The 15702-nt window shown below is 38.8% G+C and overlaps 1 protein-coding gene across 3 annotated transcripts in view; it reads right to left on the bottom strand.

Annotated features, from left to right (window-relative positions):
- Positions 1-15702, bottom strand: part of arhgap36 (Rho GTPase activating protein 36) — a 55048-nt gene that overhangs the window by 12900 nt on the left and 26446 nt on the right. For all 3 annotated transcript variants that reach the window (XM_054601666.1, XM_054601668.1, XM_054601667.1), the window contains exons 2-3: positions 12722-12878; positions 5838-5906 (exon numbers count right to left, since the gene is read on the bottom strand). In XM_054601666.1, the coding sequence (XP_054457641.1) occupies positions 5838-5906; positions 12722-12878 (226 nt within the window). The remainder of the gene's footprint in view (positions 1-5837; positions 5907-12721; positions 12879-15702) is intronic.

Raw genomic sequence — 15702 nt, forward strand, 5'->3', positions numbered from 1 at the left:
AACAGGGAGTCCCGAGTTTTATTTAGAGAACACATTCCTCTCGTCTGAACTACAAACAGAAGGATGATTGCCTTTCACTTTTCGGTGCGAGGCACTTCTTGTTAAAAACAATAATGGACTAAATGGAACTACAAAAAAATGTAATCTGTTTCAATTTGTTGTGACGCCTGTCAGGGTTTTTGCACCATTTGAAATAATGTAACACTGCTTGACACCTCAGTCATAACAGAGCCGCTCACAGTAGATGTTGCAGTTCAAGTAGACGAGTGGTATAAGAATAGACAGAATGGATGGAGAGAGCAGGTAAGAGGGGGATAAAGAGGTAATCCTGTTAGAGCGGTCACACTCGGACTGATAGTGGCTTACTGCAGGGGAATGCACCATGAGTTAGGTTGCTGTCATCATGGGAGTTTCATGGTCAGCTGCTCCACTGCTTAAACTGCAAATCCTTTGCTCTGCTGCGTCACATGACCACAACAGTTGAGCGGAGCAGACTCCGATCTGGCACAAAATCCAGTTATAGAGGTGAAGGGTACCAACAAACAATGGGTTGGATTAAAGAGTCTCAAAGCAACTATGCCAATTAAGAGGGTTGATTTGATATAGTGGCAAAATTATATCTATTTATCCATCTATCTATCTATCGAAGCTTTTCCACTTTTTTTGCAAGAAAAAACGACCCATCATCTGCAAAAGTTCGCACACTGTGAAATGAGCACAAACTAACACTCTACAGAAGCCCACTTGAGCCAGGAAAATAAAAACAAAGATATAAAATGGGTTGTAAAAAATACTTAGGAGTCAAATTCTGACACACAAAGTCAAGGATTTGATAGGAGTATGATGTAAAATTTATATTTACGGAAAAAAGAATACTGATTATGGTCTTTTTTCTTTTTTACCTTTAATCCAACAGTGGTTTGCACCTTTAGAGGTATTATGATCTCACAGGTGTTTAACGTCTGTCTGGAATGAAAACATTAGGACACAACTAATGTTTTAATGCTGTTCTCTTGACTACTGCCTGAGGGAAGGAGGATGCTTGCCAATTTAAGTTCTTGAACCCTGATTGTCCAGTTAATGCAAGACGCTGTCCAACAACTAATACATCCTGCCAACATTGAGTGTACGGAAAACACTACAAAAACATCACTAACTCAACCACATTTTGAGCGTGAACACCGGTTTCGAACAGCAGTCTTCTGGTTGACAGTTCTATATTTGTATGCACCACCCACCCCACAAACATCCAAGATTTGAGTACTTCCTGCACCACCTGGTGATAACCAACATACATGGCGATTTCCCACCTTATTTTGCATATATTTACTAACAGAAATCCTGTAGCTTGTTGCTTATTAGGAAGAATCTCTGCTGGAGCACACTTCAGCAGGATGGACACTTTGTCTTTTAACACACCACCCTGTGTAACCCAGTACATTTCAAACAAACACAACGTCTCCCCTCAAAAAGAACGGGTACATCCATTTAATAAGAAGTCATCTGTTAACGTCTCTTACAAGCTGTACTTTATGGCCGTGTTTAAACAGTAAGCTCGTGCTTATTCCTCACAGTCCTGACGTCTGTTGGCAGAAGCAGCCGAGCTGACCACTCCATGCCACCGCCTCCTGTCATTTGGCCACATTTTCTGGCATCCAGTGAGACTATAACAACGGTGTTAGGTGCTTGTGCTGGAGGTGTTTAAGTAAACAGTTTGAGGAATTAATGGTTGGCTAATGGCAGCTTGGAAGACTTGGACAGCACTTCACAGTGTCAGGGAGCCTAGCTAACGGGGCATTTAGACAACCGAGATGTCCTCGGCTTAACAGGGTAAGAAGAAAGCTGAAAGCCAGCACGCTACTGGGATTTGGGGTTTTAAATCAACATGAGAAGGAGTTTAAATTCCCAGTTAATAGTTGTTTTTAAGGATGATTTTGATTTGTCATTCTTTTCTATCAGGCGTGTTAGACATTCTGTGGTTCCTAAATCTTAGACGACAGTAAACAGAAAGCCTTTTAGTTTTTAATTTTGCTCCCAAGACAGGCAGTTGGATGAGTATGTATAAACATATACAGTATATTGTCATATCTGACTCACCATGTCAAGTAATGTACTTAGTACAGTAGTATATATTTTACAACAGTAAGCATTTCACTGATGAGAGTCCAGGGTTAAAAGTAGAACAAACACTAAAACTCAGACAGGAAAACAGATGTGTGTGTCTGGTAAAGGCTTATTGTTCGGACATTTCAATGCTTTCATTCTTTAGGATTTCTGGTCCTCAGGTCATTGTCTGTTCCTGGAAGACTGAAGGAGATATATTTTAAGGTTGTTCAGTACTCCGTCACCAGGCCAGCAGCAGCCTGGATGATATTATTGGTCCTCTGGGGCTTTGAGCATAGTGAATCTAAAGACATGTGTTTATTTAACTCAGGATGTCCTCTGTGTAAACCCCAGTGAAACACTTGCATCAACACAGAAGCAATCTATAGGGAGCTTAGTAGCTTAACCTTTTCCTTAAAAATTATGTCTTAAAAAAGAAAGTTTGAGGTCAAACAAGTGAACAGAAATACACAAATATATATTTTAATATATCTTTCAAAAACAGGCGATGTCACTTATGCCCGATTTATCTAATAACTGTGAGAAATTAAGCAGGATTTGAATAGTCTCTATCAAGCTCTTGTCTTTTTTATAGGATTCCTCTTTCACTTTTGTGTTTAAAATCAAGTGTAACACCGTGAATTCCTCCGAGGAGAGACTGTTCGAAAGTCTGCTCCAATCCACTTCCGCTGGATAATTCAATAGTCGAAGACCAACACATTCCAACATCGATAGGTCAAAAACAGCAACCTGCTCACTGCTCCTAAGCTTCAAACTATGATGCTCAACGCACACATCGAGCGTCAGTTTGGCTCATTTCAGTGTCGGCGTTTCAGTATATGTTTGTTATATTCGTAGTGTCTTTTCAAAATAAACTTCCATCTTCACGGGAAACTAGGTTTAGGCAAAAAACTACTAGTTGAGTTTAGGAAAAAAAGGGTTGCAAAAACATAGAAAAAAAGCAGAATTTGGGGCTTTTTGCCTGACACTCTCAAACCCTTCAGGTCACAGTCTACTTGGTGTCGTCCGACCATGTTTAGTTTGTTTCACTCAGGCTCTTAAGCTGAAACAATAACCAGTTCAAAGTGCAGTTCAAATAAACACTAGGCTCATTTTATCTGCATTAACAGACAATGAAGCTCTGTCAGATGATCAACAGTGTCTTAAACCTACTCATCGTTTATCACATTTTGTATATAGAAAGAATGCAACTCCATGAATGGATTCCAGGACAGACAGTTTGAAAATACGCACTGTTATCCCCAAAATTAAACATTTGGACTCTTTCTGTGGTGGACAGCTTTTCACTCTGCCTTCCAATGACATTCAGAACAGCTATGAACACTTGTCTACCCATGTGGTCAAACAACACATTATACTTTGTTACATATTCAACCTTTTATGCTGCCAGCGTTCAGAAAAATAAATCAAATCAAATTCCAAGATTTTGTCCTCCGACACATCCCAAATCATCAGAACTCAGAGTAACTCAGTGCTGCAGAAAATCTTTCCTGTTAACTTCAGGCATAACCTTATAGTAATAATAATAACAACAACAACTTTATTCATATAGAAGGTCACATTTTAACCCTGATAAAACAGTACAATAGATGACAAAAAGGTTCGATAAAACTACACTAAAAATACTAATAACAATAATGAAATAAAGCTGTCAAAGGACAACATCACATAAAAGCCAGTCTGTAAAAAATGTGTTTTAGTGCAGCAGATAAGTTATTGCGTAGCTGAACCTGGCATCTGCATCAAATCAAGGAAAAGACGAACAACATTGTGGCTTTTCCCGTCATTCACATTGCCAGATTACGTAAAAAAAAAAATGGTCCGACTCATAATCATTTCTCCCACAGTCACCACTTAATATTCCTGTTTCATGCCGACCCCTGAAGGCCACACAGTCATGACTTCGGTAGTATACGGGTGGTGGAGCCAGCAGGATCGCTGCCAGGTCCCGATGTTCTGAGTTTTGATTAGCAGTGTATAGCTTCAGCTAAGTACCTCAGTCTAAGAGGCTGGAGGCAGGATTTAAAGAGCTGCACAGACAGCCTGGCAATGTGTGTGTGTGTGTGTGTGTGTGTGTGTGTGTGTGTGTGTGTGTGTGTGTGTGTGTGTGTGTGTGTGTGTGTGTGTGTGTGTGTGTGTGTGTGTGTTTGTGTGTTTGGCTGGTATCTCTGCACTGCTGCTATAATCACCTGAAAATAGAGAACATCTCTTTATGAGAGGTTGGAGACACATTGGCAGAGGAGGCTTAGCGGGAGATTGGAGGGAGAGGAGGGAGAGGAGGGAGGTAAAGAAAAACAGAGGAGAGGAAATGTGGGAAACTGAAAAACAGTTGAAGTGGCTGGAGGTTAGTGTTCACATTTTCTTTTACCAATAGTATGGCCTCCATTTACCAGAGACATTATATAAGGTGCAATATCACCTTGTTTTGATGCTTAGCATGGACTTGCTTAATGCAAACAGATATAAACTGAAGCTGAGTGTATTAGCTCAGCTGTTTGATGAAAAGCATATTTGATGCATGCATGAGTTCAAAGTCCGACACTCCCAGATTATTTTGTTCACATTTAGAGCGATGAAGACGATGGTACATTGGGGTTCAGTTTGGTCAGAGGCTCAGACTGAATTGCTTTTACCTTTATGGTTGGACAACAACATGTTAAATGGCTTCAGTGCTGAATATAAAGAAAGAAAGAGGTCGCCTTTGTGTTTACATACAGCCCCCATAGGTTCCACGGTACGACTGCAGCTTCATCATCAGCAACACACGATGCAGAGCTGTATAACTTTATCAAGTGTAAAGCTTACTATTATTATTTAAATGAAATAGAGGAGAATGTAAAACACTACCTTTACATTTTATATACAGAAATAAAGTTTTAACGTGTAAGTATACTGAGCCGTTGGGCTTAACCTCTCAATAAAATGTACCTTGAAGGAACTATAAAAACTGTAATAATGAAGTTGTTAAAACTACAAGAAGGGACCTCAGTATACATGCAGAATACTCATTTTATAAATCATATTTTGCTTTGGTTCCTAAACCAATTTAAAGTTGATCAGATTATCACAAATTTAGTAGTCGTTTTGGTTTTATGGTAGTGGGTTTGTTGCAGAAACCAAACTGTTGGTGTTGTTGCCTAAACCAACGTTTCAATCTTCCTACAAATTTTTGCAAGTAATAAGATAATCAAACTCTTTTAATAAGTTAGTTATTTCAAGATTGTTAAAATCTGAGTGAACGTCACGAAACGTCATGAATACTACTATTTTCTTTGTTGCGTTTGTAGGGTGACACATCAGGACTGTCATGGGCCTTTGTGTTCAGTCATTAATCTGTTTATGTCGTAACCACGTAGGACCGACGCAGAGACACAAAACCCCGCCTCGCTGAACATCAGTCTGCAGCCATGAGCCACTTGTGCTTTATAAACACAGTATGTCAAGTATGTGAGAAGACCATTAGCGGTGAAAGCCAGCGGACGTCACTGTGGTGATGCCGTTTTATCGGACAGGAGGGGACGTTGTGTTTTAACGGTAATGTTTCCTGCAGCAAACAGTGAGTGTGTGACGCTGGGACTTTATGGAAACAGACTATCAATGGAGACATAAAAACATGTTTTTATTATGTGAAACCACATGTGTGTGTGTGTGTGTGTGTGTGTGTGTGTGTGTGTGTGTGTGTGTGTGTGTGTGTGTGTGTGTGATGAACTCACCTCGCTCTTTCTTCTCCTTTGAAAAGGAGTCAAACTTCCTGCGTAGAGATTTTCGCCGTTTGTGTGTTTCTGTGAGAGAAAAAAAGAGAAAAAAGTCAACATATATAAAGTGATTAATGATTCAGATAGTGGGTGATTATGTGTTTCCATGAAGATCCCAACACAAATGCTCATCTTAACACGAAACAAACTGCATTTGTCTTTTTTCGGCCTTAGAATAGCAAACTCAATCATCACTTCTTTCCCTCCAATACAAACACCGCCCTCCTTATGACCTTCCTTCCTCCCTTTCCTCTCCTCTTTCCCTTATTATCTTTTCCTACTATGCATTATCACCTCTTCCTCTTCTCTAACAATAGAGCGAAGCCTCTCAACAGACCTGGTTGTTTGTTTTAATAGCCCCTTTGCTCAAGACTGCACGGCCCCAGACATGTATGTTTGTTTTATATGTGTGTGAGGAAGATGTAGAGCACAAGGTTAATGAATAGCAGTTAGTTGGGTCAAAACTAAAATTACAATGAATTACTGGCAGCAATTTCGCCAGTAAGCTACTGTACTTTTACTGTACCTCTACTATACAGTGTCAAAAGAATACAGCAGCTTTCTCTGCAATCAAAGCGTAGAGTAATGTGCTGGAACAAATTGGAGAGTTACAGTAACTTATTGGAATCAAAGTATACGGTTATTTGTCCGCAATAAGCAGCAAATTATGGTGAAAAGAAAAAACAACCACTGTTGGGATCATGGCAGTAAGCATTGTGACTCCCAGAATGCATTGCACTCACAACAATATACACTGTAAGCACAATACAGTAGGCCACTGTTAGAATTTCACTGTAAAGTGTTACAGTATTAAAGGAAAAATAAACCTTTTAAACACGTATAATCCAACTGATTTCCCCTTTTTGCAGTGACATTTAAAGTCATTTTTTTTTTATGTATTGTCAATTAAAGAAAGAAAAAAGGTAATGATATATCTCTGTGAAAAACTGAGCAAACTTTATCTCTTAGAAGACAATGAGATTTGGTTAAAAAGCTACAGAAAAACCTTCTGTTACATTTTTGTTTTTAAACAAACTACTGTTATTACTGTAAGAGGAAGAATGAGCTTTTACTTTCAGGAGATAATAAACAGCTGACTTGTTGCTTTATGCAGTTACGTTTAAAAATAAATAATTTGATTACATGCAAAGTTTTTACAAAGAACTTCTCTGTCAGCGTAAAGTACTGTGTGCACAGACAAGAGAGGACGACATGAAACCAAAAAGATTTGAAAACTAACTTTTGGAGATGGGACTTGCAAAGGGCAACATGTTGTGCATTCCTGCATCCTTTTTTTTTTTTTGGTGTGTTTTTTCTCTAAATTCTTGCGGAGTACCAGCCAAACATTGGTTGCAGACACGGTGGAGTTTGATTACAGAAAATACTCTTCTTAAAGTAGCGGTTAACGCTGTGCGTCTGAGAGGGCTTTGGTTTCAAAAAGTCCTCTCATGGTGCGTTTTGTTTCTGTTTTATGACCTCCACAACCCCCCCCCCCCTCCTCCTCCTCTGACTGGGTTCACAAGGAAGAAGCCATTGTTTGGGTTACTCATCTGGTGTTTAGGAGTCTCTAATTCAACACCGGGTCTTTTCCCTTTTAGGCAATGATCGGAGTTCCCTTCATCCTAAATAATCCTTTCCCTCTTAATCACATAGAAACACCAGCAAGTTGAAGCAGTGAGGGGAAGAAAGAAAGTATATGTGTGTGTGTGTGTGTGTGTGTGTGTGTGTGTGTGTGTGTGTGTGTGTGTGTGTGTGTGTGTGTGTGTGTGTGTGTGTGTGTGTGTGTGTGTCGGGATAAAAAAGGGTCAAATTCCCATGACTGCAGGAAATTAAAGTTTATTTCCAAAGCGCACGGCCCTCCCACCACACACACGCCACCTCCAGCTAAGGCTAATCCCTCAGTGTGTATGTGTGCCCACAGTGTATGATTACAGAATGCACATTCACAGAGAGCCAAGACTTCCAACTATAACTGATTCGGATATTTTCCTGCAATTTTGCATCATTATTTGTCGTTGGCAGAAAGTTTTGCTAAAATGCATCATTTCAAATCGATCACAGGATCATAAACTGTAGATGAATCGAGCACTTTAGGATGTTTAAACTTTACATAAACACAGATGCGGTTAAAGTAGCTTCCAAGTAAAACTTTTGAGAGATCAGAGGATGGATGAACCGTCGGAAGTCGAACACTTTGTTGGTAAAGGACAGATGGACATCACACGGCGATAGAAGAATATGTGCAGATGTTTGCTCCTCACTTCTTCTTTTTATTATATAATTGATAGATGAAATGAACAACTTTGTGGGATTTGAGGAGATGTGAATGAGTTAAGGTTTAAAAGGGTCATATGGATTCCTGTTTGATTGTTTGAAGACATGTGTAGAAAGTTGAAATGCAGGTTAATTAATTGCATGATTAATTATCTGAGAAAGTTTTACCAGAAAGAGGACTCAAAACAAACAAATACAATAAAAAACCTTTTCCTCTTTGTTGCTGATGTTATGGGTCATTTTAGAATCTGTCTCTCATTGATGTTTGTTTTAGATTGTGTTTTATTATCTTTAATGGAGGTTTTAGGTGACACTTTACCTTGTTTCTTTAATCTGATTGTTAAATTAATTCATGATCTTTTTTGTTTCATTCTGATCATTAGGGCATATTTTACTACATGTTGTTAACATGCAAGTTTTTCTTGGTGCTGTCTATCTTGTTCAAGACTTGGACTACATCTAAAGATTCATCCTTTTATTATTAATTAATCTGCAAATTACTTTTTGCCTGTCATCAATTTTCCAAGCCTAAAGTGACATCTTTAAAATCCTTGTTTATTTATCCAATCCACAATCCAAATCGCTCAGTTTACAGTGATGTAAAAAAGGTCAAAAGCAGCCAATTCTAATATTTGAGAAGCTAGAACCAGAGAAAAGTTGAAATTGCTGCCTAATAAACGCTACATTGTCAAAACATATGGCAATTAATCATTTTGTCATGAAAAAAAGACTTTCCTGATCATGCAAAATAAAAAAAATTGAAGCTTAAGGGAAGAGAAGCAAAGTGAGAGAAAGTTCAGAAGACCAGAGGAAGCAGAGAGCAGGTTGGGTTTGATTCCCCGTAGAGCAGAGGCTCACACAGAGAGCGGGGCATGAGAACCAACTCTGGAAAAACACACCAAATAAGAGCAAATCTGTCCCACAGCCACTGACACGTTCCACAAAGAATCCACTGGATCCTGCCAACGAAACCAAACGCTCGCTCGTGCACAGAAACATACACAGGTGCATGCACACGTACATGCACACGTACATGCACACGTACATGCACACGTACATGCACACGTAAACACAGTTCAGATCCTTTGCTTAAGAAAAAGTACAGCAAATACTGCCTTTGGAACTCAGTAGTACCACTGAGGAGAACTACCACATAAAAACAATTAATGCAACATTAATTGTTTTTATCAATTATTTGAAAAATGCAAAATAAAACAATACACTCGCAACAAATGTTTTGTTTAATTTTGCACTTTTTGCTTCAGCTCTTTTTAGAGCAGTATGCTTTCCATCATATTCAATTAGCTGTACTTTTTCGGATCATCATTTATTTGCTTATTCTGTTGATTCGTTCACTTATCATTAAAGTTCCACAAATCTTCCCAGACAACTTCACATCCAGTAAAAACGGGGAATGTTTGAGTGTCTTTTCTTGTGGTTTTTACCAGCTCTTTGGGTGGTTCTACTTGGTTTCAAAGGCATTGCGTTGGTGTGTAAAGCTGGTTTACAAATAACTTACATAGGATTGGGTATTTTTCCAAACAGGGAACACATGGTAACATCACAAACAGCACAGATGTGGAGACATTTTTAATTTCAACTTGCTTCCTTCATGGAAATTATAGAAAAGCCAAGACAAATCAGTAAGTGATTAACTTGCATTTTCCCATGAATCTCAGGGTGAAATTGAACCCCGGCTTCATGGGAAAAGAGTTTACATTCATCCCTAAAGATATTAAAATGAAAATGACAAGCAAGATAGCAAGAGAGGAAAAATAGGAACATTTCCCGAAAGTGAGGAGGGTTGGGATGAGTGGAGTCTCACAGGATGTAAGCTGCTCTGAGTCACAGACTTGATTCCGTCACTTAAGGGGAGAGTGGTTTACTCACATTTATTCCCTTGAGAACATTGTGAGGAACTGTTCTATTTACGTTTCCAAGATGTGGTAGCCGTGTTAATAGATTTATGTTCTCATAACAAGAGCAACAGCGATCACACAGGCTTAAACATCTGGGACCTCCAGCACTTTGAGTCATATTAAGAAGACAGAGTATTATATGTAACAAACAGAAAAGTGAAATCTGATTATTAAAAGTTATAATTGAATAAGATCCCAGAGGGGAAAATACGGATACCTAAGGAATAAAAGTAACTGGAAACACAAAAGACAAATAAGAAATAAAAATGACAACGAAACATCTGCATTAAATCTGGAAAGTTGTGCAGTTTTATCAAGTAGTTTTTAAAAATAACAGTTTAAAGATGTGCATAAATAGGCCAAAAGATTGACTTTGTATTACTGCAAAAGGTTTTGCAAAAAGGTGTGCAGAAAAGCATAAAATGACAATGACTATGGTTTTAACTTCCCTTTTACAAAAGAAATAAATGTAATATTTTGGAATCATGAAATAATCAAGACCCAGAAAAAAAACCACAGTTTGCATTGTATGTTTCTGCAAACCATGGATATGTTAAATGTTGATGTTTTTGCATTCATCAGAGCAAGTAACGGGATATATCAAGCAACAGTTAATGAAAGCTACGTGGTATAACGAGGATGAAAAAAACAATAAAACCACTAACAGGACTTTCACCCAGGAGACCGCAGTTTGTGTCCCGTATGAAAGCAGTGGCACATAAAGTAAACGTTGTAAATGTTGACTTTATGCCTGATGCATAACAATCTTGTGTGCAAATGAGGCGATACACATCCTTGGCAATGCTTTCACAATATTTTTTACTGATCTGTCAGTAATTTACTCCCAAGAGGAGAAAAAGACTGCTAAACCCACAAACAAAAATGTTTTGCAGATTTGTAATTACACAAAAAACAGATTTTTGTTTTAGAAAATATTCAGAATGTTAACAAAAACTCTGATTGGCAACTTTAAGATTCCAATGTGGGTTAAAGTAGTTTAACAAAAGTTACAAAAACTAAATTAAGAAAGTAAATAAACAAAAGATTTTCACTCTAGTGGGAATAAAAACCATGACCGCAAACATGCTGCAGAAGAACTGAGCTTCGCGGTTCAACTGGTCCTGAATCAGCAGCGTGGTCAGAGTGGAGCAGGTCGGGGGTTAATAACCCTGCCAGAGAACAGTATGAGAGAAATCACTGGAGTCTGAGAATAGCAGCTTAAGTACAGACCGGCTGTACGGACGTTTAACGCACGTAAACGATCCGACAATCAGCCGAGTTCGTTGCTTCTGATCCTCCCGACCTCAGCGATCCCTCCTGCCTCAGAATCACCAGATAAACAAACCTCCCAGTCTGCAGTCGACGAGGTGTTTGAAAGATTTACGGTTTGTTGGTGAAACAGTCCTCTACTTGGCCGGCTGGATTTCAGAGTTCAGATGATACGATAATTGCACATAAAAAATGTTATCCAGTGGTAAGAAGAGGAATGGTCGGGCAAGGGTTTCCTGCTGTTATTATAGCCTACATAGAAGTGACTGTGAGGAACTTTTAACTGGTCCTGAACCAGTCTCAGTTTAGTCCTGATCCTCTATAGACCTCCATCAGTAAACGAGACCATCAGAGAGAAGATCGTCTGTTTCTATAAAGTTATTCTTAAAGCTCGTCATCGAGGCCACCGGGTCGGATTCTGGAGAAACCAGATGAAATCATGCAGGTTCACCAGAAACTCCTTCAGAGACCAGTCCACCGTGGACAGACCCAGATCCAGCAGAGACCAGTCCACCGTGGACAGATCCAGCAGAGACCAGTCCACCGTGGACAGACCCAGATCCAGAGAGACCAGTCCACCACAGATCCTCCAGCAGAGACCAGTCCACCGTGGACAGACCCAGATCCTGCTTTGCTGCAGGCTTCAACATGCAGCCTGAAGCTCCGGAGGGAGGAGGAGAGCTCAGCTCCAGGCAGCAGCAGCGTCTCCTCCTCCTCTTTCTCTTCTTTTTACTGCCTTCTAGGAGACTAAAGTCTTCTTGTGTGGTCCGTTGCTTTTAGCAAACTTATATTAGGTTTTACTTATTGACCACTGCTCTCCCAGTTTGAGAAAATAACCAATAAAAGTGGCTTCAAAAGCTTAAGCTAGAAGAAATATCAGTTTTTTTGGTTCCAGTTCCTCGTGAGATTTATCTTTGAATTCATAGTAGGCAGAGAGCCAACATTGGCCATTTTTTCAAGCGTCTTAAAAATGACATTTATTGGAGCTCAGTTGCAGAGAAGGACGTGGCTTTCTTATACAGCCAGATCGGATATTTCACTCTCGTTTTACACACTTCTTAGGCACCTTTGTCCTGACCTGCACTCAGAATCCTGACCGTATTTGAGATACGTGGAAGAATAAACAAATGGTGCAGCGTCCTTTGCTCCTTTCTTATCATAACTGCCGAGTCAGATAGCTTACACATGCAGAGGATGTTTGCTTTGACCTAGACTGAGCACTCATCCTCATTCCTCAGATTCACTGACAGACTGTTATGGCTCCTTCGAGGACAGTCCAACCTCAGCTTCTAGTTGGGGGGCTGGTTCACTCTCACCAGTCTCATCTAATAAACTGGCGCCAGGTTTTAAACACAAGCTTATCAAAAACATTCTCAGTACCTCTCGGGATGCTGATCTTGAAGTCCAGGTCCCTCTCCTCCAGGTGGTACAGGGCCACTTCCTGCAGCCGGGCTCGCTCCAGCTCCGACAGGCTCTGGATGGGCACCGGCTGTAACCGCACACTCTGACCCAACATGGTCGCCCACCTGTGGTCGCCCTGAGAGAGGAGAGAGAGAGACGGTTATCAATAAGTCCATAATTTAACAAAGAAAACGAAACTTTAGAGACTAAATGGAAATCTATAAAAGCTGTAATCAGTGAACATTATCAACCGACCATCAAGTAGAAGAGACATCAGAGCTGCCATGTCGTTGTCAGAGCTCGCGTCTCTAATTTCATTTACTATTATTATTACAAATTGTTTATTTCGTAATCACGTCATGTGCAACGGCTCATCAATTTGCAGAGCTTGGTGGTAAACATCTGAATTAAGAGCTTTTCAGACGTGACTGCCATAAATATTCACTGATAAAAGCAATAAAAACATGTCGGATGATTTTTAAAAAGAAGGCAAGTTCATTTTTAAATGCTTAAGAAGCTGGAGGTCTTAACAAAATCTAAATTTGAATATATATTTTGCAGCCAAATCAATTTTTTTACAGGATTTTTAACCCTTTTTTCTTCATAATGCACGTAATCTAGACTTCTGTTTTAAAAGGGCTTGTATAAAGGTTATAACGTAGAACATGAATATGAGATATGCTTCTTCACAGTTCATTTTGTATGTATTCCCTCTGGTGTTTGGGAGAATAATGCAACAAACTGTGCGAGAGTATAAACAAAGCTTTACTAGCGTCAGAATACTGACGCTTTTTTTCAGTTTATATTTATCTATTTCTTGGTAATAAATTCATCCAATCACCTTTTTTTTATGTATCTTTCAACTTGGTCATAAAAAGTTTATGATTTTTAAGTAATATTCTTGTTCATAATTGTCCAGATTTTAACAAGTCTGGCACCAATGAAGAAAATGTAGATTCATTCCTGACCTTGGAGCAAATATGCATATCTTTGGTTAAATATTCTCACATGTTCTGATCATTCACAATGGCCATTTTTCAGCAAATGATACAATGTCACATTTCAGTGCATTTCTTTGGCGGAAGAAGCCAGTGGGGAAACGTTCAAAAGCTCCAGAATGAAGCTAACAGGTGCAGCTGACAAACTCCCATGCTCCATTGTTTACAGCAGGACTCTGGGGTCGAATAAAACTTAACACACTGACACATAAATAGAAAATAAGCTATTGTTAGTCCAGTAAAACATTTTCAAACGGTCCCCAGATGAACATTTCTTTGTCTGCGGTCTGAAGCCGAGTCTCTCTTCACAGACTTCTATTCTGAGTGGAGACATTTATCTGAACAGTAGGGACTCTGAGGTTGGCTCAGATCCAGATCATAATGTTGTGGAGACTAAATGTGAGCTGGATTTAAACACCATTAAGGTTCACCCCGTGGAGATCATTCTGTTTAAAACTCAATCTTTATATTTTAGGATCTTTTTCTTTCTGCTACAGCGGACACAAACAATACGTCTGATACTTTTAATAAACCCAAACCGTCCTCCATTAGTGCTCCACTTAAGTACCAAACTGAGGTACTTTAACACCACTTTTTAATTCAACTTAATCTGACAGCGTTAGTCACTTTACAAATAAGTCTTTTGCAGACAAAATATACTAAGAGCTTATAAAATATGATGCTTTCTTAAGAATTAAACTACCCAGTTAGTCAATTATAAAATAAATTAATACAAATAATATATAATAATAATACTTATAATAATACTACTGCTACTAATATTCATACTACTATTACTAATACTATTGATACTAATACTATTACTACTAATGCTTAAAATAGTGCTACTACTACTACCTCTAATGCTACAAATACTACGACCAATTCTTCTAATACAACTTACACTTTTAATACTAATAACTATAATACTACTACTACTACTACTACTACTACTACTACTACTACTACTACTACTACATTGTTGTAGTTGTTATTTTTATTATAATATATAAATTATTAGATAAATCATGAATTCTATTCTATAAAGTTTATTAGAAGAATGACAGAACATCTATTTTGATAATCATTTAAGTAATTTTTCAAGTGAAAACTTTTCATGGTTCCAGCGTCCCAAATGTTGAGATTTTCATCTTTTCCTTTTAATAATATTAATAATGTTAATATATTAGTTACAATGTTGAGGTTTGGACTTGGTGTCTTTGGGCTCTGGTGGACGGCAGACTCTTTATAATGACAAACTATAAACCGATTAATGGAGAAAATAATCAGCAGGCTAATAAATAATGAAATGAATCATTAATGAAAAGTTTAAAATGAGCTCCAGCTCAACCAGCTACAACAGTAAAATCCTGCTTCTGATTACATTAATGCACAAGTGACATTTTAATGATAGAATATATTATAGACTATTTGAGTGGTATTAGTACTTCTGAAAACTTCCTCCTGGTTGATTGAGAGCTCTGTAAACACAGAGATAAGAGGACAGACTGAGTGAATAACGACCAACAGGAAGAAGTGAAGAGGACGTAAGGAGACCCAGCGAGAGGCTTTAGGAGACGGGAGGAGGAACAGGAGGAACAGGAGGAACAGGAGGAACAGGAGGAACAGAGTGGATGTGATCCAGAGTTAGTTAACCAGAACCAGACAAACACACTTCAGATCTGAGGTCAGCGTCTCACACAAATGTCTTTTCACTTTAAGTGTGTGTGAGTGTGTTTAAACCCGTCGAGAAACCATGAAAGCGTTTAGTCTTCACACATAGGAAATCAATCAGAGAGGAAATCAATGGAACGCAGGGAAACACAGAGAGAGAGGGGCACTCTATTCCTTCCTTCCTTCTCTTTTCTTTTCCTTCCTTCATTAGGTTTTCAACATTTTCTTTTCACTTCCTTTTGTTCTCTTTTCTTTCCCTCTTTTCCTTCCTTCCTTCCCTTTTCCATA

The sequence above is a fragment of the Anoplopoma fimbria genome, chromosome 7 (assembly GCF_027596085.1).
Source record: "Anoplopoma fimbria isolate UVic2021 breed Golden Eagle Sablefish chromosome 7, Afim_UVic_2022, whole genome shotgun sequence".
NCBI classification, from domain to species: domain Eukaryota; kingdom Metazoa; phylum Chordata; class Actinopteri; order Perciformes; family Anoplopomatidae; genus Anoplopoma; species Anoplopoma fimbria.